The sequence below is a fragment of the Lepeophtheirus salmonis genome, chromosome 1 (genome assembly GCF_016086655.4).
Source record: "Lepeophtheirus salmonis chromosome 1, UVic_Lsal_1.4, whole genome shotgun sequence".
NCBI lineage: Eukaryota > Metazoa > Arthropoda > Copepoda > Siphonostomatoida > Caligidae > Lepeophtheirus > Lepeophtheirus salmonis.
Window position 1 is genome coordinate 22,194,988 of NC_052131.2, and position 24,946 is coordinate 22,219,933.

The 24,946-nt window shown below is 32.7% G+C and overlaps 3 protein-coding genes across 4 annotated transcripts; 2 read left to right on the forward strand and 1 right to left on the reverse strand.

Moving 5' to 3' along the window:
* Positions 1-9: 9 nt before the first annotated feature.
* Positions 10-5,666, forward strand: LOC121120849 (uncharacterized). Its single transcript, XM_071889222.1, is given in 14 exon segments — positions 10-172; positions 450-593; positions 725-879; positions 959-2,283; positions 2,352-2,499; positions 2,716-2,850; positions 2,909-3,046; positions 3,125-3,807; positions 3,810-3,867; positions 4,015-4,104; positions 4,179-4,457; positions 4,459-4,730; positions 4,793-5,045; positions 5,108-5,666. Coding segments are annotated over 13 exon segments (3,843 nt in total). The 5' UTR covers positions 10-172; positions 450-451; the 3' UTR covers positions 5,273-5,666.
* Positions 5,667-5,812: 146 nt separating this feature from the next.
* LOC121120860 (uncharacterized) lies at positions 5,813-18,040 on the forward strand. 2 transcript variants are annotated; one of them, XM_040715761.2, is made up of 4 exons: positions 5,813-6,103; positions 6,883-7,109; positions 17,180-17,490; positions 17,621-18,040. In XM_040715761.2, exons 1-3 carry the CDS (start codon positions 5,951-5,953, stop codon positions 17,472-17,474), a joined length of 675 nt encoding a protein of 224 aa, XP_040571695.1. In that variant the 5' UTR covers positions 5,813-5,950; the 3' UTR covers positions 17,475-17,490; positions 17,621-18,040. The 2 variants fall into 2 exon arrangements, 1 of the variants encoding a protein (XP_040571695.1); XR_005865237.2 differs by having other exon boundaries at positions 5,814-6,103; positions 17,180-17,557.
* Positions 18,041-24,059: 6,019 nt separating this feature from the next.
* On the reverse strand, positions 24,060-24,853 carry LOC121120873 (uncharacterized). Its single transcript, XM_040715771.2, has 2 exons — positions 24,695-24,853; positions 24,060-24,626 (listed from the first exon to the last, which is right to left on the reverse strand). The coding sequence occupies exons 1-2, from the start codon at positions 24,704-24,706 to the stop codon at positions 24,189-24,191; spliced, it is 450 nt and encodes a 149-aa protein (XP_040571705.1). The 5' UTR covers positions 24,707-24,853; the 3' UTR covers positions 24,060-24,188.
* Between the last annotated feature and the right edge of the window lie 93 nt (positions 24,854-24,946).

Genomic DNA, 24,946 nt, shown 5'->3' on the forward strand with positions numbered 1-24,946 from the left:
ATGGAATATATATTTAGTTCTGAAGTGTAAGTGAACCAAAGAAGTAGTGTCGAACCATTGAATTAAGACTGGTATTTAGGAAGAAAAGATAATAAAATAACATAAAGTGTAGACTTTGATTTGTCTCTAAAAATCAAGGATATCAAGGCAATACATAAATCCTATATTTTAGGTAAGATTAAGTATTATTTAAAAAAAATCTTGGAGCGTAAAAGTACGCACAAATTTACATAATACATTTATATGTGGATGTGTGGGAGTAATCACAGTAGGACTACGCAATTATTCCCTTTCCTAGCTACACCCTTGAACAAAATATAGAATTATGAAATCTCAGATATTTTTTCTTTATTGAAATGATGGTTCAAGGCAATATGTACAAATATTTTTCTCTTAATGTATTTTAATTTCCTACTACAAAGATTGATTATTCGTTTATCATTAATTAGAAATGAAGTTAATATTACTTACCTGCCTGTTGGTAGCCTCCCTTGCTCAAGAAAAGGGTAGTTCAAGGCAACACAAGGCCTGGAAGTTTACAGAGGATTCAAAGAAGGAAAATTCGTCATCACCGAAAGAAAGTGTGAGAGAAGGTAAGTCATCTTTGTCTTAATGTGGGCTTGACGCCCTTGAAATCCAAATACATAACTAGCCAATAAAAACATATTCATCATATGGATCTGTTATTAGTATTATTAACCCATTGTCTAATTACAATTAACAGAGAGAACCAGTGATCTTTTAAGACCTAGTGAAGATGAGAGCTCAAGAGAACCAAAGATTTTAGATGCTAGAACTTCTACAAACAATAGATCTTCTGAAGAGATTGAGGGGCGCTTCTTTTTGAAGGACAAGTTATGTCTCCTTGGATTAGCTGATGTATGTTTTTTTTTTTTAAACTTTAAGCATATAACACCCTTAACTCTTTTCTCATTTATTTTTTTACTATTATATGCAGTGTCGACAAAAGAATGCATACTATAGTGGAGGCGCTGGAGTAAACCTTGGAGGCATTCAATATGTTCAGCCCATAAAAGTTGTACCACATGGACAACCCATTGCCGCTGTACCCATTGCAAATCCACACAATTCAGGACCTACTCATTCAAATTACCAAGTTTCTTCTCATCAAGCCCATCATAAACCAACCTATGGAGCACCTAAGCCAACATATGATGCCCCACAACCAATATATGGAGCACCAAAGCCAACTTATGATGCCCCAAAGCCAACTTATGATGCCCCAAAACCAACTTATGGAGCACCAGAACCAACCTATGATGCCCCAAAACCAACTTATGGAGCACCAAAGCCAACTTATAATGCCCCAAAACCAACTTATGGAGCACCAAAACCAACTTATGGAGCACCAAAGCCCATTTACAAAGCTCCAAAACCTACCTACGGCGCTCCATCTTCTTACGGTGCTCCTAGTTATAATGCCCCATCCTCTTCATATGGTTCTCAAGATTCTTATGGCATCAATAATAGATACGAGGGTCAGCTTACTGGCAATATCTACTCCCATCCCTATCAAACAAATTTTGAAAGCACTGCTGTAAAGAGAGATGATGGTGTAACCCATGGGCATCATGGTTCTCAGCATCATGGTGGAAGCAGTCATGGACACCACAATAGTAATGCCCATCATCAAAGTGGAGCTCATCACGGATTACAAACCAGTCATAATAATGCACATCAAAATGGCATTCACTCATCGGAATCACACTCTACTCATGGTCATAAAGGAGACCATAGACAAGGTCGATTAGAGGATGACTGCTACTGTGTACCATTGAATCAATGCCCTTCTCATGAAATTGTTACAAGTGGAAGTTCCAGTCGTTTTACAAATGGAGACGCTTCTACTCATTTTACAAATGGAGGTGGTTCAAGTCAATTCACGAATGGAGGTGCTTCAAATCAATTTATAAATGGAGCTACTTCAAGTCAATTCACGAATGGAGGGTTTTCAAGTCAATTCACAAATGGAGGTGCTTCAAGTCAATTCACAAATGGGGGTGCTTCAAGTCAATTTACAAATGGAGGTGCTTCAAGTCAATTTACAAATGGAGGTGCTTCAAGTCAATTCTCTAGTGGAGCAGCTAAACAATTCCCTAACAGTCAGAAAAAAGACTATTCCCATTTGATCAATCCACGTAATAAGAAAACCGACATTGAGGCAGAAGAGGATGAAGGTGCTGTTGAAAAAAAAGAAATTGTTGAATCAAAGAAGAAAGTCGAGAAGGAGGAGGCGTTGAGTCCAAGAAATGCAAGATCTGGGTATGTTCAAAGGGAACCAAGATAATAATATAACATTTTTCTAAATGACAATTTTTGTTTTGTTTCAGAAAATCCTTGGAGGTTGAAAAGCCAGTAATGAACATTACTAAAGAAGAAACTATAAGTAAAAATGATAATAAGGAGTCAGAAAGCAGAAAGAAAAGAGACATCGAGGAGCCTCAAGACTTTATTACTGGAGAAGAAGATGTATTACCGGTAAGTGAGGATTTATTTTTTAGTCTTAAATGATACGATACAAAAAAAAAAAAAAAAAAAAAAAAAAAAAGAGAGAGTCTCACATGGTAGAAAACCTTCATCCTCATACTGATCCCCTCGATAGATTTTTGATATAATTTTTTTGGTAACATCAGAAATTGTTGTTGATGATTAAACAAACGAAATATTTTTTTTCTGATTGCAATCCTTTTAAAGAGATTGACAAATTCTTTTGTTGATGAGGAAGTAACAACCATTTCAGAGGAAGAAGAAGAGATCGCAACCATTATGACACCGTTGATTGAATCCTTATCTAGAGACAATGAAATAATAATTGAGGAAGGACTCAAGGTGAGAAATACTTTAAATTTCAATAAAATTAATAGATTACTTATTTTCTTTCTTTAAGAGTAATGAAACTGAAGAGAGGAACAAAATAGAATCCAAGATCAGTTTAGAAGAAGTTCAAAACACAGTCAATGATACATTATCGAACGCTGTTGATACGGCTTCATCTGTTAAAGACAAGGTGTCTACAAAAGTGAACGTAAGTAATTGTCGATCCTAAAATCCAAAAATAATAATTTCTCATATTTGGAGTTTTTTTTTTTTGTTTTTTTTCTAGGATATTCTTAAAAACATTGGAACTGCTCTTGGCTTTGGTGAAAACTTTCAACCCACGGTTGGTGTTAGCTTCGGACTTCCTTACAATCCAAACAATGTATATGCTGGTCAACAAATAAACCCTCTAGGTACGGGTTCTGCAGTCAATCCCTACTACACTGGGCCAAATGGTCTACCAGTAGGCGCTTTAGATGTGAGTCCTCTGGTCTCATTTCAAGCCACAACAAATGATCAGGGAGAAATCGTGAGTAAGCCACTCATTAATCTACATCTTACTCCAAATGGATGTGGTATCTTTGGATGTGACTCTGCCGAAGATTATACGAAAAAGTCATCAACCTATAACCAGTATTTAGCAAACAGTTACTATCCACCAGGAGCTCCCGTTTCTAACCGGAAATTTGGACCAGAGCGAAATCCTAATGTAATCGCACCCAGTCCATCTAAAAAGACTGTCAGTCATGAGCATCATCATTACATCCACGGGGGAGAAAATTACAATAGCTTGCCTTACAACGATAACTTTGCTTCTCGTATTGGATTGGGTCCCATTTCACGAGTTCCAGTTTCTGAACTGCAATCAAAGAGTAGTATTGATAAAAAGGGAGGATTTAGATTTCCAGAGGGAAGAAGTCTCGACAGAAAGAAAAGGGAACTCCTTCCTCCAATCCCTTCCTCAAAATGAAAGATCCTATAAATAATGATCATCAACAATTAAATTCTGAATCAAATATTGTACAAGGGGTAAAGAAAATTGTCCATCCACTTTAATTAGCCCTTATTTTTATATTTAAAAAAAAACAAAAACATTGAGACTATTTTTTAATTTGTCATTATCTCTATTCCTGGCCTCATTTGTTCTTCTCTCTAATTTTTTGTTTTCTTTTACAGCGACAACGGATTCCCTTTGGACCTAATGGAGTAAAGCCTCCTACTTGTGGATTCCCTAATAGCGGTTATGTCTGTTGCAGAGTTGCACCGGTAAGTCAATTTTTATAACATTATTAATGTGAAAAGATATCCACATTATATACCTTCATATATGTATCATTTAGAGTCAAGGTGGTCTAACACAATTTGTGGGAAGCTCAGTAAACACTGGCAGTTCATCCAACTTCAATCAATTATCCAATCAAAAGAATAATCGAGCTGTCAGCTCACAATCTTCTGGGTTCACTTCATTTTCCAACAATATTAACTCTGGGTTTCCCAGCCCTGGACAATGTGGAAAACGAAACGCTCAGGGCATTAATGGTCGTATCACAGGAACACAATTTGAACGCAAGAGTGGGGAAACAGAGTTCGGAGAATATCCTTGGCAAGTGGCTATATTGAAAAAAAGATGAGTTTGATAATGTGTATCTCTGTGCTGGATCTCTCATTGACGGATCCCATGTCATCACTGCCGCTCACTGCATCCGAGGCTACAATCCTGATGAAATTGTTCTTCGTTTGGGCGAATGGGACGTTAACAACGACTCTGAGTTTTACACCCACATTGAGTTAGATGCAAAGAATTTGTTTATTCATGAAGAGTTTTACCCTGGTAACTTGTATAATGACATAGCTGTCATTCGTATGACAGAATATGTTGACTTCTCTAGAAAGTAATTTATACATATTGATCCTGATCTTCTAAACATTTTTACATTTTATTTATTTTCTTTAGTCGTCACATCAGTCCCGTATGCTTACCCGATAGCTTTCATAACTTTGCTGGCCAACGCTGCTTCGTAACAGGATGGGGAAAGGATGCCTTCCTGGATGGAAATTACCAACATATTCTCAAGGAAGTCAACCTCCCTGTTGTTGATAACTCAAGATGTGAAAACTTACTCCGTCGTACTAAGCTAGGCCGAGATTTCACTCTTGACAAGGGATTCCTTTGTGCTGGAGGTGAAGAAGGAAAAGATGCCTGCAAAGTAAGTTTTATAATCCAATTTAAAAAAAAAAAGTTCTTAACCCTTTAACTTTGTATCTTAAGGGTGATGGAGGCGGTCCCTTGGTTTGCAGTGTGAACGGACTTTGGCAATTGGCTGGAATTGTATCTTGGGGAATTGGATGCGGCGAACAAAACATTCCTGGAGTGTATATCAAAGTATCCGAGTATGAGAATTGGATTCAGAAACAGTTGTTAAGAACTCTTTAAACCTTTCTTTTTTGTTTTGTTTTGTTTCGTTTTATTTAGCAGTTCTATATATGATCAAGGCATTAATGACACTATCATACCTAATTACTTTATTAAAGTTTGTTCTATAATTATCCCTCCCTTTCCTCTTTCTTGTTGTTTTGTTTATATCTCATTATGTCCAATGAGGTGTACTAAGTGTAATTGTATAATACAAACAAAAATATTTATTTTAAAAGTACTAAAAGCAAACAAGAGTCAAGAAATATCATGATATAATCAGGGCGTCTTGAATCTTAATTATCCCTATTTATTATTTACATATATTTATATAATATGCATTAAAGTGTTTAAGTACTAAACCTTGTTTACAAACTTACTTTTTGATGAAATAAACATTGTCCGAAAATATGAACTTTTGAATGTGTTTACTTTATAAAGTTTATCTCATAGATGTAGGTAAATGATCAGAAAAGTCTGTTCATCCCGCTTTTCCACAGTCCCAGTCCTTGTATTGTAAATGGATAACCCTCATTGAAATTGATGTTTATATGTACTACCTACAATACATACGTGTGTATTACATCCACCGAAAGGAGAACCTACATACATACATACAAGAAGCAATGTAGCCTGAGGAAAACATTTAGAGGGAGATTTTTAAAAGGAAAATATTATTCCAGTCGGAGGGATATCGAGATGCGACTCTCTCCTCCTTTAAATGACTCAATATCCGTACTATGCAATGAGCGAGGAGGAGAACTGTGTACTCGATGTGTGAATCTGAATCCGTTGTATAACTGTGGATGGTGCCATACCTTGAGAACCTGTTCAACCATTGAGCAATGTGGGGTAAGAACAACTGAAAGGTTGTGAGATATTTATGGTTATTCATATCAGATGTGTCAATACAATAGTATTCTTGAACAAATATCAAGAAAAGGAGCAATTCCTAATATATTTTAAAAACATTTTTCGGTCAATTATGGCTTTTATATTCAAATTTGTGGGATGAGCTGAATTGCTTAAGAAATCTTAGCTATAAAGTAGAAGTAGGGACTTGGACTCAAACCTTGCGACTCGACTTGGACTTGAGTACATATTTTGAAGAGTTGCAACTTGACTTGATATTACAATCAAATACTTGCGAAATGACTTGGACTCAAAGCTAGCTTGTACTTAGTACAATAAAATCAATTTACCTTGGCGTGTATATTATAATTATGTACTTGAAATAAGCTCAAAAGAAATATGAGGACACGGCCAAAATAATCAAGGACTTATGATCAAAAAGAAACTTGAGACTCACTTGGAGTTATAGTTGATGAATTTTCTCCACCCTTGGTCTGAAGCCTTCATTTGATTTCTGAGACCTCAAGCGCATTTCAATGTGAATCTATCATATTATATTTTCTTTTATTATGACCGGAGCTTTTAAGTTCAATTTTTGGGGTTTACGGAGGATAAATCAGAATATATATTTTTTTAATAGAAGAATAGAAATGCCAATTCAGTCTTATTTTTGATGAGAACAATTATCCTAAATTCATTTTTTGTTGATGCACTTCATGTACCTATATAGTAAGATGAATAAGTAGGAATCTATCTAATATTGATATCTTCATTTTCAGAGTGGTGGATTCCTACAACATGGGAGTGTATGTCCATATGAATCCATACTTGGGATCTTTGTAGTACTCACCGTTTTATTCATAATTATCATCATATGTATCCTTGTCATTTTCATCATTCTTTTATTGGATCAAATCGCTCTTCTCATAAAGAAAAAGGAGCTCAACATACGGGAAAGTATTCTAATGCTGTTTAAGAAGAAGGAATCATTGACAAAAAAACAAAAGTAAGGAGAAAAGTTGAAGTCTATTAAAATTAATACAATATTTAATAATATCTACATATGTAAAGTTAAATTATTGCACGTAACATTTAAGAGGTTTTGTGTTTTTTTTAAATGTTGCGTAAGGATTAATCCTTGTTAAATCTTTGTAATATACTACTAAGCTGGGCTAGTATATATAAAAAAGGGACTTACAAGTTACAACTACTAATATTTCCTTCATACCAAGGTTAATCTATTAACCTTGCTTTATACTATATTGGTTGTTTTAGAAATACTAACATCTATTATTAATGAATATAAACATAGTCATTTTCTATTAATATAAAAGCAAAAGAAGTATTAATCTAAACAAATTAACTTTAAGTATTGAATGGAATCATTTTAATTCAGTATTTTTAGTAAATAAATAACATTAGAAGTAATTAGTAAAATAGAAATCTTGCCAAAATCTAATGTTAAAAATGAATCATTTTTGACAAACTAACAAACAGACGGACAAACTTTGCTTTATTAATATAGATCATTATAAATATAAATAAATTATGAACTGTGGTATAAAAGAATATATAACAAATAATTTTTGAAGTGATGAAAGGTATTCGTACTCCGTACTTTCAATGTTTGGGAGCCTCTGCCCTTGTGATCAAAGAATATTATTAGATGAGTTACAACAAGGTTTTCAAAGTGCTGGAGTCCAAGCCCCCTCCCCCCGAATCAGATACAGATTTACGGGAATGTAAAGATTACGTAAGCTCCTGCCCACTTTTGGTTAGATTAATTAATATTTTGCAACATTTTTTCTATTAAAAACAATTATTTGGCTAATTTTTGATTAAAATAGTATGTCATGGAACTCCTTTTATAGATTGTTTTCATGGTGTGTTTGAATATTCATTAAAATTAATCATTATCCGGGAAAAAATATTACTAAGGTAACTAAACTGTGTTTCCTAATAAAAAATGACTAGCCCTGCCCTCCCAATAAACGCCAAAATAAGGGTTTATGCCTTCATAATTTTTGAAATTCAACAAAAACGAAAAGTTGCGTGATTAATAAAAATAAGATCTTTACTAGAAACGAGCGCATTCGGCTTGTAAAAATTAACTTATCTTTTTAACTTTTACAATGCACGAATTTTCACTTCTTTAGTTATTACTCAGAAGCGTCCGTAGGGGATGGACTGTAGGACTGTAGACCCTCCAAATGAAGGAATTTTTGTCTTGGACTAAGATAAATTATCTATCGGGGAAAAAAATAATGAGAAAATAGAGAAAAAAAATTTTTTTCAAGTATTTATTTTATAAAACAAGGGTCATTCCATCAAATTATGTAGTGGAGCCTTAATTTGAATAGTTGAAATTGTTTGAAAAAATTCAAAAAACCCCAAGTCCCCGAAAAATATATATATATATATAATCCTGCGGACTCAACTGTTATTAATTATGTTTTTGCGAATATATCGTATCATTATTATGAACCTTTCCCCAACTTTTAAGCTGGTTCTGGTACTCTCACCCGCTGCACCGCATACACTATCACATTTTCAACATTAAATTTCTTTGTTTGAATGTTAACGATGTTTACATTTATAAATTCCTTGATACGTGTAGTCCCCTCTTTAAAGAACCTCCACTCCCCAAAAGTTGGAAAATCGGAGATGTAATGCATAAAATTAGCAAATTTTGTCTGTCTGTATGTAATCTGTAGATACATTTTTGATCTAAGAAATAAAATGTAGTCATATTAATGAAATTTCGCAGGCACTTTGCATATAGTATTGAATGTCATATTAACCCAATTCAGACGATAATTACTTAGGACAGTTAAAACGAATTAAGGGATATAGTTTATCTAATTATGACACAAATAATAAAACTACATTTTATAGAATTATTAAAAAACCCTTGGGAACCCCTTAAAAGTTCGTTATTTAATGAACATATTGCCAGTATTAGTAGCATTTAGATGTATGAAGAAATATCTGATTAGGGGACATATTTGTTTTATAAATATTGGATTCAAACTTGATGAATGATGGAAACATCAAGATAGATTCATTTGTTGCTTACAAAGGCCAATTTAAAAAAAATATATAATAATTTTCTATGACATGTCTCACAGAACTCAATATGTACTATGAAATAGTTATTCTATGTAGGCTAGGTAAGAGTCCAGTTTTATAATTTATTTCCTATTTTTCCCATAAATATTTCATTAAAATCTGGATAATGAATGTAGAGTAAAATCATTCAAATTAAAGGAGATGTTTGTAAATATATTAGGTAGCAATATCTTGGGCCTCAAAGTTATTGGTTGCAGATTTTGTAAGACTACAGTTTTTTTTTTAATTTTTAGATATTTGCTCTGATATTTTATAAGATACAATCAGAAAAAAGGAACGAATGTAAAATAAATTGTTTTCCAATTTTTGTAGCAGGGAATGCTTCGTACACTAAGTAGAATGAAAAAAAAAAAGATTACGACACAAAGTTTGCCTACTTGGTTACGTTGTATTAGAAAAAAAATCTAACATAATTTATATTCATTACCAAGTCTTGTCATGTTGGTCTTCCATAAAAATTGTATATTTTTAAAGGTAAGCATGCTAACGAGTGTTTAAAAAGCTTAAATACATACATTTGTACTTTTTTAATGTTCCTTTGAATAATCAGATGGAGTTGCACTGATTAAGTATAAGTAACATTATAGTATTTGAATTACTCCACTACTCCAACTTTTGCTCCTCATAAATCTCAATTAAGTCAGACATGATAGATTACTTAAAGACATTTATTAAACACAAAATGACAGATATTATTTATGAATTTGAACTCAATTGCTCTCATTAACGGCCTTCAAGCGCCCACAGAAGGTGAAGTACACTCTTGCAATGTAGCCCCTTCTCATGAGCTTCCACTCCTTCTCCACGAAGGACTTTGGGTAGGTGACATTGCTGTGGCGTGATCTACAGGACTTATACTCGACTTGCCAACAGATAGAGTAATCCAAAGGATTCAGATCGGGGCTCTGGGAAGACCAGAAGTTCTTGGGCCAAAACTACATTGTCTCTTTCATCCAGGCTTGCCCAATATTGGTTGTGTGGGTGGATGCCCCATCCCGCTGGAAGAAGTAAGACACCTTGCCCAACTTCATGGTGATCTTGAGGACCTACGGGAGTACCTTGGTCTTTAAGATCTTCAAGTAGTCAGGCAAGGCGTCCTACGTCTTCCAGCAGGGTGTGGCACCTGCCCGTCCGTCTTGGACAAGTGGCAGAGATCTTCAGAAGTGTCTTCAAGAAAACAACCTGATTAGTCTAATTGTTGAAGACAGGGTCGACAGTGAATGTTATTTCATCCGAGAAGAAGATCAAACGGTTAACATGATGTTTCAGATCATTTAAGAGGCGTTTGGCCTGCTCCAAAAAGACATCTAGTTACTGTCGAGTCATTAATGGTCTTTCCACGTACCTGTAGGACTTTCTGCCTGCGGTCTTGTTCGCCCTGGACACGGTTAAGTGAGCCACATATTTATTTTGGTCAAATTTGGAAATGGGCATTGAGTACTTGGCCTCAAACGGTATTTTTGGCCACTTCTGGGGCCAGTTTCGCCGGCCTTCAACTACTGGGCTCAATTTTAAGGTTGTTTCTCTCTTTCATGAGCTTTCTGACCCTATAGACAGTATGCCTCTCAATCCCAACAATCTTGACAATTTCAGGTGTGCTGTGACAGCTGCAAATCAAGGCAGTAATCAAATTTATTTTTGCTTCCATTTTTGTTTACAGGAATGATAGAAGAGATTGCAATACATAGCTCATTCGAAAGCTTAATAAGTCAGCTGTAGTGTGAAACATCGAAAATTTACCAATTACAATAACTATACCTTGAAAAATTAATCTACAGTAGCGGTAAATCCATTTTGCACGACCCGATATATAATGTATATTTTATTCTCTATGGGAGACTGAGCAAGAAATCTACGCACATGGAGTTCAAATAAATAATTTCTCCCGAGCTACATCGCCTCATTTATTTATCTTCACAATAACAAACAAGATGGATTTTTGCCTTGAAACCTTATATTCATTATGAATTGTAAAAGTTTCTGCTATTACGTTTTTAAGAGCTGTTCTAATTCAAAACATGTATAAGAGTTATTTTAAAAATTTAATCTTTTATCAAAATGAACAATTCATGTAAATAATATTCTTTAGAGACTCATTTTGACACAGAAACAAAAATGAATTTAGATCCTTTCAACACTTGAAACCTTTTAAAATGTACTATATATCAACATTAATTAGTTTTAATCCTGACATGTATATTTTTAAATTTTTTATTACAATTGAAAAGATGTATTTGAAACCACAAATAATTCTTCCTCTCATATTAACTTGAAATTCAAATTCAAAAGAAAATAGAGGACTTCTTGAGATGAGTCAAATTCTTAAGAATTTTAAGCTTCAAATGAGAACACATAAAATAATAGGTTTTTTGAATTAAAAAAACCTACCTCGTGAAGTTTTGAATCCCAAATACTTTTAAATAATATAATTGTGATATATTATAATACATCGCCCATGCTCACAGGTTGCACAAGTGAACCTATTGTCCATAAGGGGGATCAAAACATATCGCCGTGGCTATCCTGAGTACCAAGGACCCCTTCTAAATCTTATGATACACCCGGCCTACGGGTTCTGCAAGTGAACCACTGGTTCAAATGGTGGATCATTGCCCAATGCCTTCCACTTCTCTGAGCATCAAGTAACCTCGTTATTCTCAAAACTCAAGGTATATAAATATTTAGGTATTATACTTAGTGGGATCTGTAAAGGTATGTGAAACTTTGGTGGTGGTTAATGAACGTCATGCGCCTTCTCTACAACAGGAAGTTCATTGTTTTTTAATACTAAAATGAAAGCCAAAAAGGTGAGCAATTTGAATGAACATAATAAAATATGGATAGATCAGGATGACTACAGAAACAACTAGTGGTCAAATAAAAATTTACATTATAATCGTTGATCCTGTTTTATAATATTCGAACTAGACGGTTCTATATTTCATATAAATTTTATTATTTCTTCAAAATAGACAAATACAAAAAAACTTATTGAAATATATTCTTCAACATTAAATGTAATCATTTCAAAAAATCCTTTTTATGAGCATACATAAAAATATCTAATTTTTTACTTAAATATTTTTACTTAATATATCCTAAATATAAACACATTAACCAAATAAACTACTTTTTCAGCATGTTGTGCTATGCATTATGGCATTTGCTTTTACAACAGTGTCATTATTTTATTGCTGATGAACTTATTTTTTCCGAATTTGTCCATTTCCGTCCGACAGAATTCTTGCTGTCAGTCACATTGTAACTTCCTTCTCTCTGGGAACTTCATCAACGCCTAGGAATGACTCCTTGCAAGGATTTAACTGGTTCCTGACATTGGGCTGTTTTATGACACCATTTTTATCCCTAATCTGTAATTTCCGTTTTTTGCTACATGGATCACAATAGGTAAGACGTAGTGAGGATCTGTTTTTCTACGGTAGATACTGGGAACTGGCACTTGACACACTGTCCCACCTCAGCCTCCTTAAACTGCTGTGAGGAGAGTTGCATCATCCTTTTGGCTTGTTGTTTTTGCTTGTGATTAGCTCCTCTCTCCTGCTCTTGGCGGTCCTGCGCAGATTGACAATTTGAGCACTTCATTTTCCCCTATGGCAAAGCAGGAAGGTTCTGAACCGTGTTATTTAAGGCCACAGATGTAACAATTTTGTTCTCCAGATACAAAATGTTGACAAATACACATTTTTTGTCATCAACCAGTTTTCTCTTTATACCCTTCACTTTGGACATTTTCTAGTCTATATTTCCACACGTCTCTAATAGATGCTACTCTGTGGTTATATCACACTCTTTGGATAAATGTAAGACCTCAAGTCCGACCTTTATTGGAGGGCCACACATTACTTGATTTGGAGTTTTTCCAATGCCTGAGTGAAAGAGGTAATTCTAGCATACTGAACAAACCACTGTGCATCACCTAACATGCCTGTATAGCTGTCACGCTGCCACATCATAAGAATGTCCTTATTATCAGTTATTTTGAACAATCCGTGAGTGGGGTGTAATATAGGATATTAAAAGGCGTCTTTAATGCTCAGGGAAGCTGTAGTGGTGGGTAATGAGCCATCTTTTGGACCAATGGTTCACTTGCACAACCCGTGGGCCGGGGAGTATCACAGTACATTATAAGGGGTCCTTGATACTCAGGATACTGGTGGTCATATGTTTTGATCCCTCTTAGGGACCAGCTGTCCACCTGCACAACCTGTTGGCCGAGGTATATTTTGCAAAATAGAATGGAGTCTCTCGTGACAATTTCTTATTATATATGATTGTCCGAATACAATATAAATTTCAATAAAAATACATTAGATTACCAAATTCCTCGTAATGAAATTGTATTATGATCAAATTATAAATTGTTTAATAGTCAAATTAACCACAATCATTTAACCTGACAATGTAAATGAACGTAAAATGACTACTCTATTGGAAATGTTATAGTTTACCCGGACATTTTGCACATTGCCCTTTCTAACGGGTATTTTGCAGATTAATCGAGCATTTTTCACATTGCCCGGACATTTTGCTAAATGTCCTTTTTTAACATTGCCCGTAACCTATATACTTTCACACTTTCAATATACGGATATTTAAGAGGACCTATTGCTTGTTGACCAGGAGATCAGATGCATATTATATTATATAGTTTATACCCATAGTATAATATATATGTACAATATAGGTACTTACTTATATGTAGCTTAAACCAAATACTATGAATCCAAACACATACTCTTTCCATTTATTGCGAAGCAAGTTTGGAGTTATAAATGTCAGTTTATTCCATTTTAATGTTTAGGATTTAGTAATTTCTCATCTTTAGAAATAAATCCAATAAATTATTGATTCTTAACTTTCTAGTCCAAGTGAAATTGCATGTCAGAATACATGTTGAACAAAATCAGGAGGATGAATATATTTGGAGAGGTCAATGGGCTTATTGCCAAAAATGTATTACAAAACGTCTATTTAATTACATTTTCATTGCATTTAATTATAGAAAATCCATGTTATTTTTGGTTGGAGATGTACTTAATACAAGGGTATATATATATTTATCAATTGTCGGCAGTCTGACATATTTATTAATTAGAACAATAACTGATTTAGTATATGTAGTTGGAGCATTAGATGAATATTTTGATGTTCCTGAATCAAAACATTTGATTGTATTATAAATCATTTTTCGATATTACGCATTTGCTATTGCGTTATCAACTCTTTAGACAACTTCACAAGAATGTATTTATCTGAGAAGTTTATTAAATACTTAGGAAAGATTCCTTAAAAATGCAATAGTGATATACAAAGACAATCAACAAACAATAGATTTGAATAAAAGTCATCAGGACAGTAGGAGAATGAAACATATGGATATAAGATATCACTTTTTGAGAGAACGAGTAGAGGCGGTATTCATAAAAGTAAATAATTGTCAAAGTAAAAATATGATAACTGATATTTTAACTGAAGACTATTTTGTCTACAGAAATATTGTAATAATTTTTAAGAACTTAATGGCATAATAAGTGTAAGGATAAGATTTATTATGTGAGACTTGAAATTTTTGAAAAGATATTGGTAAAATTAATATAAACGACTTTAAAATCTGCTCTATGAAAAAAAAGAAGACCATATTATGTATATATTGCTCACAGCCTATAAAGTAAATATTAACATTTTTTGAAACTCTCTTATATATATTTGAGTTAATTGATGCTAAGTTATCCAGTCATTTGGATGAGTGTCATCTTTTCGACATACAAAGAAATACTTGATATCCAAACACCAAATAGATATAAAAATGAAAAAAGGTTAATGCCATTTCCCTATGCCATGATTTATTCACAAAATACCAAAGATATATGAACGTTTCTTAGATAAATAAAATGTTCTATATGTACACATTTATTCGTTTTAAGGTTAATAAATATATATATATAGCTTACTCTCCACAAAGAAGAAAAAGATCTGAAGAGATTGATACCCTCTTAACGACTGACGATTCAATATGATTTTTGAAATTTCCCCCTTCCCCGTAACTTGTATAAAAACCACTCCTGAGATCTTATAGTTATTATTCATAAATAAATACGGTTACTAGTCAGATATTAAAAAAGAAAAGAAATTCATTTTATAAAATAAAAATAATGAATTTGACTTTAGATGAGGTTTAGCAACGAGCATATGTTTCTGTTATGGCACTTTTAAAAATGCATAAAATCTCAAGGCACTCGATTGTAAAATATTATTAAATGACACTGCATAGCCTAAATGCAAATGTCCCATTTATTTAGACAAAACAGTAATGAATAAAGCATAATACAAACTATAAATAATGATTATAATAATAACTTTAACTTTAAAGAAAAAAAAACAAGTTTACAAAGTGCTTCATGATTTCCTTGACTCCGCAAGAAATACAGCAATACAAGAACACAACATCAAGTCCAAGAGAACTGAAATAAATTGCAGGAAGTGGGCCTAGGCTTCATTTCACAGTAAATCATGTCCATTTCTTGTGGAGTTATTGTTTTTAGAAAACGATCCATGATGTTATTGCTTGTTCCATGCAATAAAATGTATTTTTACGGTTAAATGATAAAACAATATACTGCACACTCAGTCACTCTGACCTCGGCGGGCCATTACCATGGCACGTTATTAACAATGGGTACTTAAACCCGATTTTTAAGATTAATTCTATATGTTAATTTAACAAAAATGAATTTAAAATTATATCCTTTCATACGAATATATTTATGTATTCAAATATATTATTTTTATATGAAATGTCAGATTTTTTAAAATTAGATGTTAAAATACGTATTTTTTTTTTTTTTTTCTTTGGGGGGCACTTTGAGACATGATGTTCTATAGTATTAAATCAAAGTTTGCTTGTTCATCGACGCCTAATAGCTCCGGCCAATGTCGGATACTACCACTAGTACATGATAAAACTGATATGTATTGAAATTTAATACATAAATCTTCGGGCTCTTAGGACTGTAGTTTAGAATATAAAGGGGATCTACACTAAAGATTCCAATCTTTGGATTAAGTTTGACCATTATTTTCCATGTACTCACTTAGTTCGGGAATAAACTTGAAACTCATTTTTATGATTTTTAAAGTTATGTCCCAATAGTTACCTTTCTTGTACGATGATATATGTGTGCATTTGTTAATTTATTTAGTTTTTGTTTTGTTACGATGATCTAAAACAAGTTTTGATTCGTTTATCATCATCCAATTCATACATTTTATTTAAAAACTTTAATACCCCATCCTGGAGTTACCTTTAATGAATCCCTCAAACTTTCCATAAAAAATCGCAATGAAAAAGTACTTAAAATAAGTTGGTAGTCCCTAACTGTAGAGTTATTAAATATTTGTTGTGAATTGTACACAGCTCTTAAAAAGACCTAATTCAAAATCAACCAATCAACGTTAATAACATCAGGTGACTAAAAAAGACGATCTAAACTTTTGCGATAAACAATTTGCATACTCCATAAAGTAATTTTCACTGTTTCTCTCAACCTTTCTACCAAAAAAAAAATGCCCAAAATTAATGTACGTCATAGTCGTTAGCCAATCACGTTATTATTTTATACTATATTTATTATTAGAAATATTCAGAGCCTAATGAGAACCTAATTAAATGGAAAAATAATTATTTATTAGCTTAATATACTTGCAATGTTATTATATAGAGATTACGTGCAACTGTCTATCCAGATGTTTAGTAATTAATGGTTGAGGATATTAATATGATACTAATCAAAAAAAAAAAAAAAAAAAAAGGTGTTGGACCACTTAAAAGCTGTGGCCTGCAGGCTGGTAATTGAATAGCACTGTTTTACATCCACCCATTCATGATATTTCTCAAAAATAATACCATTACTTTTTTCTTCTTTCCAGACATGATCCTCTCTCGAATCTTTTACGAAAACGCATCAATCGAATGAGTCAAATCTCCTGCGAGCTCACCCTCTCCTCCACATGTTCCAAAAACAACAACTCTCGCCTAGCATGTGAGACATCCCTCATACCCATGTCCGAGGGAGAATTCTATATAGTCCTTCAAATCAATCGCCTCTTTAAAAAAAAGAAAAATAATCCGCTAGAGGAGAAAAAAAAAGATTCAGATCTTGCTGAAAGGGAATCAAAAAGCAAAAAAATTGAAGATTTGGATGCTATTACTGTACTGGAGTGAGGCCCATATAATATAGGTACAATATTCGTGTACTTGTGTCAGTGCAGAGATATTAGTATAATCGTTTCAATGAGTCAGCATTAGTTAGTTACAAATGTGTATTATTTGTATATAATATTAATCTCATCTTTTTCTTTTTTATTGAGGATGGGTGTGTCTGGTTTTGAATCTTGGTTGACTCTTTCTTCCTTTCTTTCGTTTTAAAATCTGGTTATTTTATATGTATTTACGTGCACCTACAATACCAACAAAAAGAGCTCGTTACGTAAAATACCCCGCCCCAACCGGTCACATTCCTATGTATGTACATAGCGAACTATCTTTCTTCATGGACCATTTTGCAAATGGTCATATTCTGTGGATTGATAAGCCTCTGGCTATTATTTTTATTTTATGTTACAATGTAATAAAATCAAATGGACGCTGTATGTTGATTCATACGGACATAATGGAATCCATCTGAATCCAAGTTGCAACTCTTTTATTCCTATCTTTGTTTTATATAATAACTGTTAATCATTTTTAAATGTAACACTTTCTTGCGAAATCAAATATTTCCAACTCTTTTTTACGAATTACTTCATTTAACCTACATTAACCTACACTTAATAATTATCATTAAGAGTTTAAAACAGGCCTTGTTATAATTATAGCTAAACCAATATATTTAGATATGTTGACTCTTTACTTAATTTTATACGTGTGTATGTATGCACAGAATGATTCAGAGTTAGAGTCTCATCAAAAAATATCAAAAAACCTCGCATACCATGGTTTGTGTTAAAAGTATGTATTCATACTTTTTTACAGGCTTAATACGATCGAATGTGCAATTGACCAATACCTCATTCAATGCGTTTGATCGTATTATGAACAAGTTAACTCTGACTGGTTGTCTGGACTAGCATAATGTCTTCTGGAATATTTTGCCCACCTGGCCCCTGTCATCAAGGGGAGACTTTATTGAGCCTATAAACTGAATTGCCCCTTCCTCTTTGACTCCTAAAAGTACTGCACTTCAGTTTACAGTCTGGGCCGGGACACCACCCAACTGGATGTTCCAATATTTCTGACTAGGGTAATTAAATATCTACACGAAATACTTTTAATTTAATGACTTCAAGTTAAAGGTACTTAAGGGTAATATTAGCTAGTGTGTATTTTATAATTACTTATCACCATTGAGGAGCTCAGATTTTTTATTTGGATTTGTATATTAATGTATGTAGATCTCCTGATTTTCGTTTTCTAAGTAATCTATATATTATACTGTTAATGGAATGTACACCCCTTCAACCTTCCCATTATTTGTATTTATTTGAATTGTATTCTATTGTATAATAGTATGTATAATACGTGTGTGATATATTGTGTACAAGCTGTACAGGGTATTTTCACATTAAGTCAGCATTGTTGATTTCGGCCATTTATGGCCCCTAAACAACCACGTGTTATGAGAATAAAAACTTTTTTTTCATTTATATGAAAGAAAATAGTGAGCTACTGGATGTAAAAATGGTAAGTTAACAAATAAAAGAACTTAAAAATTTACACTCTATCAAAAAATAAATTCCTATATTGCTTAGTTTTATTACATATTAGCAAAGGGTTACTTGGCGTTGCTCAGACCAATGATGGAGCGGGAAATCACATCAACAATGATCAATATAATTTCGTCTTAATGTTTATAACCTCGGTGCAGGCGAGCATTATAATATAGCGAGTGTATAGTATATTAAATGAATTATTTTTAATTTAAAAAAAAAAGCGTTACAAATTTGAAATAATATACAAACCTATATGGATGAAAAAAAAATTCTAGATGATGAAAAATTCAACTTTTATTTTTGTCAAAAATATGCCAAATCGAAATTAACAAAGAAAATTGTAAAAAACTGTTTTTCACTAATTTTTCAAAAAAAAAAAAAAAAAAGTAGTATATATAATTTATTCAAACTGTCAAGAGAAACACAAGCCTACAAAAAAAATCGTACTTGCAAAAATTAAAAGTTTTGGAGAGTAATGTCAACAAAAAAATAACACTCGATAATTGGTTCATATTTGCAAACGAATCTTTAGAGAAATTTGTACAGGCTTTCTATTTTATCTACGAATACAATAGTCCATTGAAAAACCATTACTTTTCTCGTCCCTCATCGATCAACAACAAAAAAACTGAACAAACTTAGACACTTCATAGAGATTTTCAGTACAGATTACTTTAATTTTATTCAAATATCACTGTTTATAATTGGAATGAAGTAGTGTTTAATGCAATGGATAAGTCTTTTTTTTGTTCATATAGCCATTTAAGGAAGTTTCATTAGGATTTATTAGAAATTTGTCCCTTCTATGTAATAAAAATATCACTTTGAGCCCCCAAGATGGTATCTCCTTCATGTACGATTCAAATTTATGACGTAAGTGAAAACGCTCAATGAGCAGATTGTAGAAGTTACTATTTGCACATATCAAGCACCTTATTTAATTGCAACATCAGTCATTTTATTATTTATTAACAAATGTATTTGATGCTATCAGTATATTGTGATCTATTAAAATTACATATTTATCATGTATTTACGAATAATGTAATAGTGGACATTTGAAATTCATAATGTGCCACAGGATACTTTTCATTTAGCAATTAGTAATATTCATCACCCCCCCCCCGAAAAAAAAAACAAAAAAAAACATCGTTATTACATAGATATTCCATTATTGTATTATTTTCACCACAACAGCTTCTCTAAATTCTTTATTCAAATGTTTTATCTCACATTTGGTTGGAATTTGTACAATTTGCTTAAATAATTTACAGCATGTACATAGCCTGTATCGTGCACGGAAACATTGGCGAAAATAATTTCCCGAAAGCCACTTTGCCGAACGGACACTATGTCGAATGACCCCTTTGCCGAACAGACACTTTCCCGAATGGCAGTTTCCCGATGGACCACTTTTTGAATTTTATAATAAATATATTTGATGATGATTCATCAACCAATGTTATGTAATAATGATTCCCATTCATGTTACTCCAAAATTAAAAGATGATATCTTTAATTATTAGTCACAAATTGCAATAATTAAATGTTCATTTTTATTTATGTGCTTAATTATGAGGATACTTCAAAAGTTGGTTCGAACCTCAATTAGAACCGTTTTATCAAAAATCATGACAAACACCCAATAAATAAATGAATGAATTAGGAAGAGAAAATATGTTTAAAGAAGAGAGGGGTTTGAGTGTGGATTAAGATTAATCAATGACTGAATGAGTGTCTATTGAGGCAATGCGAATAAAGAATAATTTGGATGAAATGTGTTGGAGATCCTATGTACCTGGTCAAGTCCTGATAGACACTCCCCTTTCTCGAGGTCGTCTGGGTCTCAATAATTCTCAAGATGTGTTTTTCATTGGAGTAGAATCCAAAATTACACTAGACAAGCAGTAATAATTAATTATTGCTTAGTATGTTTACCAAGATTTTTCTGACTTTTTATACATGTTGTTGTTTGTGCCTAAGCTTCAGGAAGAAATGAAAAGTTGGATCATCAAAAAATATATCAACAAACGACATATTCATATTTCAAGTACAGTTTCCAATGCTAAACACAACATTTTCCCCTTTTTAATCATTATAGTCCATCCGAACTGACTCACTTCACATATCACTTTATAAAGTATTCACATCTATTGTGGAATACATCTTACAAAATAAAAACATTACTCATTTCTTGTTTAATTATATTTACTGCTCCTTAGTTCAGGGCCTCTCAAACTGTGGGAGAATCCCTAAGAAGCGTGGAGTATCCTTAGGGGAAGGAGATATTGAAATAATCAAAATTGTTATACATTTAAGTGCCTTGTCCGAAATCCAGCATTATTTCTCTTCCTTTGCAAAGAACCAATAGCTATTGAAACTAAATTATTCCAAGAAATAATATATTTACATGATTTATTTCTATAATCTTTGTTAAATTTAATGAAAGAAAAAAAGTACTCAACAGAATATTATATTCAACATAAATAATGCATAAGGATGAATAAATCTTAAAGCGTATGAAGATTCCAAGCTTTTTTTAACCAAATATTCCATCTGGATTATAATATGTTGTAGATCCTTCTATTTATACTTGAATATTTTATGGATATCGGCATTATTTAACTCCTAATCACTTTTTTTTTCTTGCTAAGCTCTCTTCCTTCTTAAGAGCGTCTATTTCTTTCCATATGTTGGTATGAATACGACTAACAGAGCTTTTTAAAGCTTTCTGAAATCCTTTTACGTTATAGCTTGAGGCCTTTCGTAATTATTTCAAATTTCAATAGGAAATGATGGTTGTACTCACCGTCAGTTGTCTCTACAACCTTGTACTCTTCCAATGTAATTCGCTCCAAAGTAAGAAACAAATTCTTGTGGTATATCATCGTTGTCATTGAGCTCTATAAACCTATCAATTACCGGGAGAAATTCCAAGGCTGTAATGTACTTGACTTTATTATAAAATTTGAATTGCTTAGATATCTCACTTTTAAGTCCACATCTACAATGTGCCGATAATTTCTTTTTTTTTGCCCAAATGAAAAAAGACTACCACTGATGTTAGAAGTTGGGGAAAGTTTCACTGAATGCCTTTTTAAATGATCCATTTATGTTCGTAGACTCAATATTGGGTGTAGACTCTATAAGATGTTAAAAAAACTTATGATAAATATCTTTAGATTTCCCCAGCAATCATACGAACTATCTTCAATAACTTAAACCGGAATTAATGTTTGTATTTTCACAAGTTGTTAAAATTCTAAAATTTTTTTTTGAAAAAATCAAATATTTCATTTTTGAAAAAAATTTGAAAAATACATAGTCATTTTCAAAAAGTTTGAAAAATTAAATTTCAAATACTAAATTTGTTGTCGAAAAAATTTCAAATACTAAATTTGTTGTAAAAAAATTTCAAACATTAAATTTTCTAGTAAAAATGAAAAATTGGGTCTTATTTTTAAAATACCAATAATAAATAAGAATCGGAATCACAAATTAGACCTTATTTTCCTTATACCGATTCCATTTGAAAAAACAAACAATTCTCCAATGCCGATTAATCATCCCATGACAAACTCTTTAGGCCATCAAACCAGAAACTTAGGATGATAAAGGTCATTTTTTTCAAAAGTAGAAGCAATGGAAAAAAATATCGCATCCATTCAAGGGCAAAAAAGTAGGAAATAACCCAGATTTTTGTCCCAAATTAGACGTATATCTTTACTTCTAAGGTGACGAAAGAAGTTATAGAACGACCAAAATATCAATGCTTTAAATGTTATATGATTTTTAAGTGTTAATTTGAAGGGGAAAATCTACCAATTAATCAATTATCAGTTTTTTCTTCAAGAAAAAAAAAAATACCTATCTTTCGACTTCTAGTTACAAATTTGAGTCAATTTCCAATTATTTCTATTCCATGAGGGCATACAACTGACGTGATTAACAATCATAGAATGCACATTGTACATCTGAATATATTAAAAATATGGTCCCTGCAAAGAATTCATGAAGTTTGTATGACATACTATTTTGGAATTGTGTAGAGAATGAATAGTATTGGATTGACATCATATCCCTTAAAAATAGGATTAGCGAAAATAACCATATTCATTTACAATGAGATTTTATCTTGAGTCAGAAAAGTAGGCGTACCTCGTAATGTGTATTATATACAATACCTATACTCCTTATATGTCTTGCTATTGTCGATGAGTTACAAAATCAAACTATATCAACTCCTACATTGGGAGCTACAAGTATAAACTCACTCTGTTGTCTACTACTCTCTTCCATTGGTTCAATAAATCGAAGTTACCCATAGGAGATTTCAAGGGTCTTAACTATTACGCAATTGGCTTAAAACTCACCCATTTCCAATCATAACAGTTCAAAATATCTGATTTAGTATCACAAAATTTTAAATAAAGGTCACCCATTTTAATAACCAGTGAATAAATATTTTTTCCTTGCTTATTGCTTAATCCATTATTCTTCGTTTATCGGGACTTATTTCGAAAGCTCAAGAGCTCCGATATCTCCTCTTTATTCGCCAATCACAATTATTTAGCCTCTGGGGCATAAGAGTGTTTTCATCTGACGTCACCATTCTACAAGTTGGTTATATTAGATAGAAAGACAACCAAATTTTAGAGGAATAAACACCCAAGTACACTATTTTTTTGGAAATTTGTCCATTTTGTTTAATAATTATGTATTACTATATCAACAAGATGGTGTTGTTTTCAGATTTTTTTACGATTTGTGACTTCAGTTACAATATGAATATATACCTTTATTTAGAGTAGAATAGTCAAAACTCAAAAAGAGAAAAGATCAATTTCCTTATAAAATTAAAGAGGCCTCTTCATGTAGAAAAAAAGTAAAGATTGCGAAACTCTGACTCACTTTGAACATGTGAATCAAATTTAAAATATTATATATTTTTCATAATATGTAAGCAAAACTGCTAAATATGGAGGCAATTAATCCTTAAATAATATTTTAATAGATAAATAATAAATTCGTTGTTGGGTTTGCTTTGAATTTTTTTTTCGACACATTTTATTTAGTACCGTTTTAGCTGACAAGTATATAAATATTTTGATTTGAAACATACTCGTAATCACAAAGGGGATGCCTTTTTTTCTATGTAATTGTTGGATTAGGCGCATGGAACGGGGGCACCATAGGTATTGACACATCCAGTAACGTACTTGAGAGGATAGTGGTAGGGATATCCACCAAAGAGGTAGGGATAGGCCAAAGGATATCCTGAGTTAGCTTCACGCTTGGTACGGCATGGAACGGGGAACCCATAGTTATTCTTGCACTTGCTTGTGTAGTGAACAAGGGGATAGGCAAATACATGAGGAAGGTAGGGAGTGTGTTGAGCATAGGGAGTATATGGATAGACGTCCGTAGGAAGAGCAGTTGAAGCTGGAGTTTCAGCTTCTCTCTTATGGCGAGCACATGGTACTATCTTGCCCTCAACGTTGCGGCATCCTGGAAGAGGATGGTGGTAAACGTAGGGGCTGTAGTAAAAAGGACTGTAAAATCCATAGGCAGCAGAAACGGAGGCAAAAACAGCGATTAATACCAACTGAAATGAAGGAACGTATGTACTGTAGAACTCTGGAAGGAAATTGAATGACTATAAAATGGACTTACCAGGGACTTCATCTTGAATGGAATAGTAATCCGAGCTCTGTATTTTCTCAGGTTTCGAAAGGAATGATGATAAGATGGAGTCCCTTAGAGTTTATATATATTGTGTCCGTACCCCTGAAAAGAGTCACCACCATCTTGATACACGCCCATTTCATTGCGGGTTTTTTTATTTTTTTGCGTCCAGGGAATTATGATGGTATGTTATGTGTGAACCGACTTAACAAGAACAACAATTTCTCCAAGCTGGGTTAA

Bases quoted from the DNA above. Each gene is read 5' to 3' on its own strand.
- LOC121120860 (XM_040715761.2), top strand. From the start codon at position 5,951: ATGCGACTCTCTCCTCCTTTAAATGACTCAATATCCGTACTATGCAAT. The intron at 6,104-6,882 runs GTAAGAACAACT...CTTCATTTTCAG, and splicing joins CAACCATTGAGCAATGTGGG to AGTGGTGGATTCCTACAACA. The intron at 7,110-17,179 runs GTAAGGAGAAAA...TCTTCTTTCCAG, and splicing joins TCATTGACAAAAAAACAAAA to ACATGATCCTCTCTCGAATC.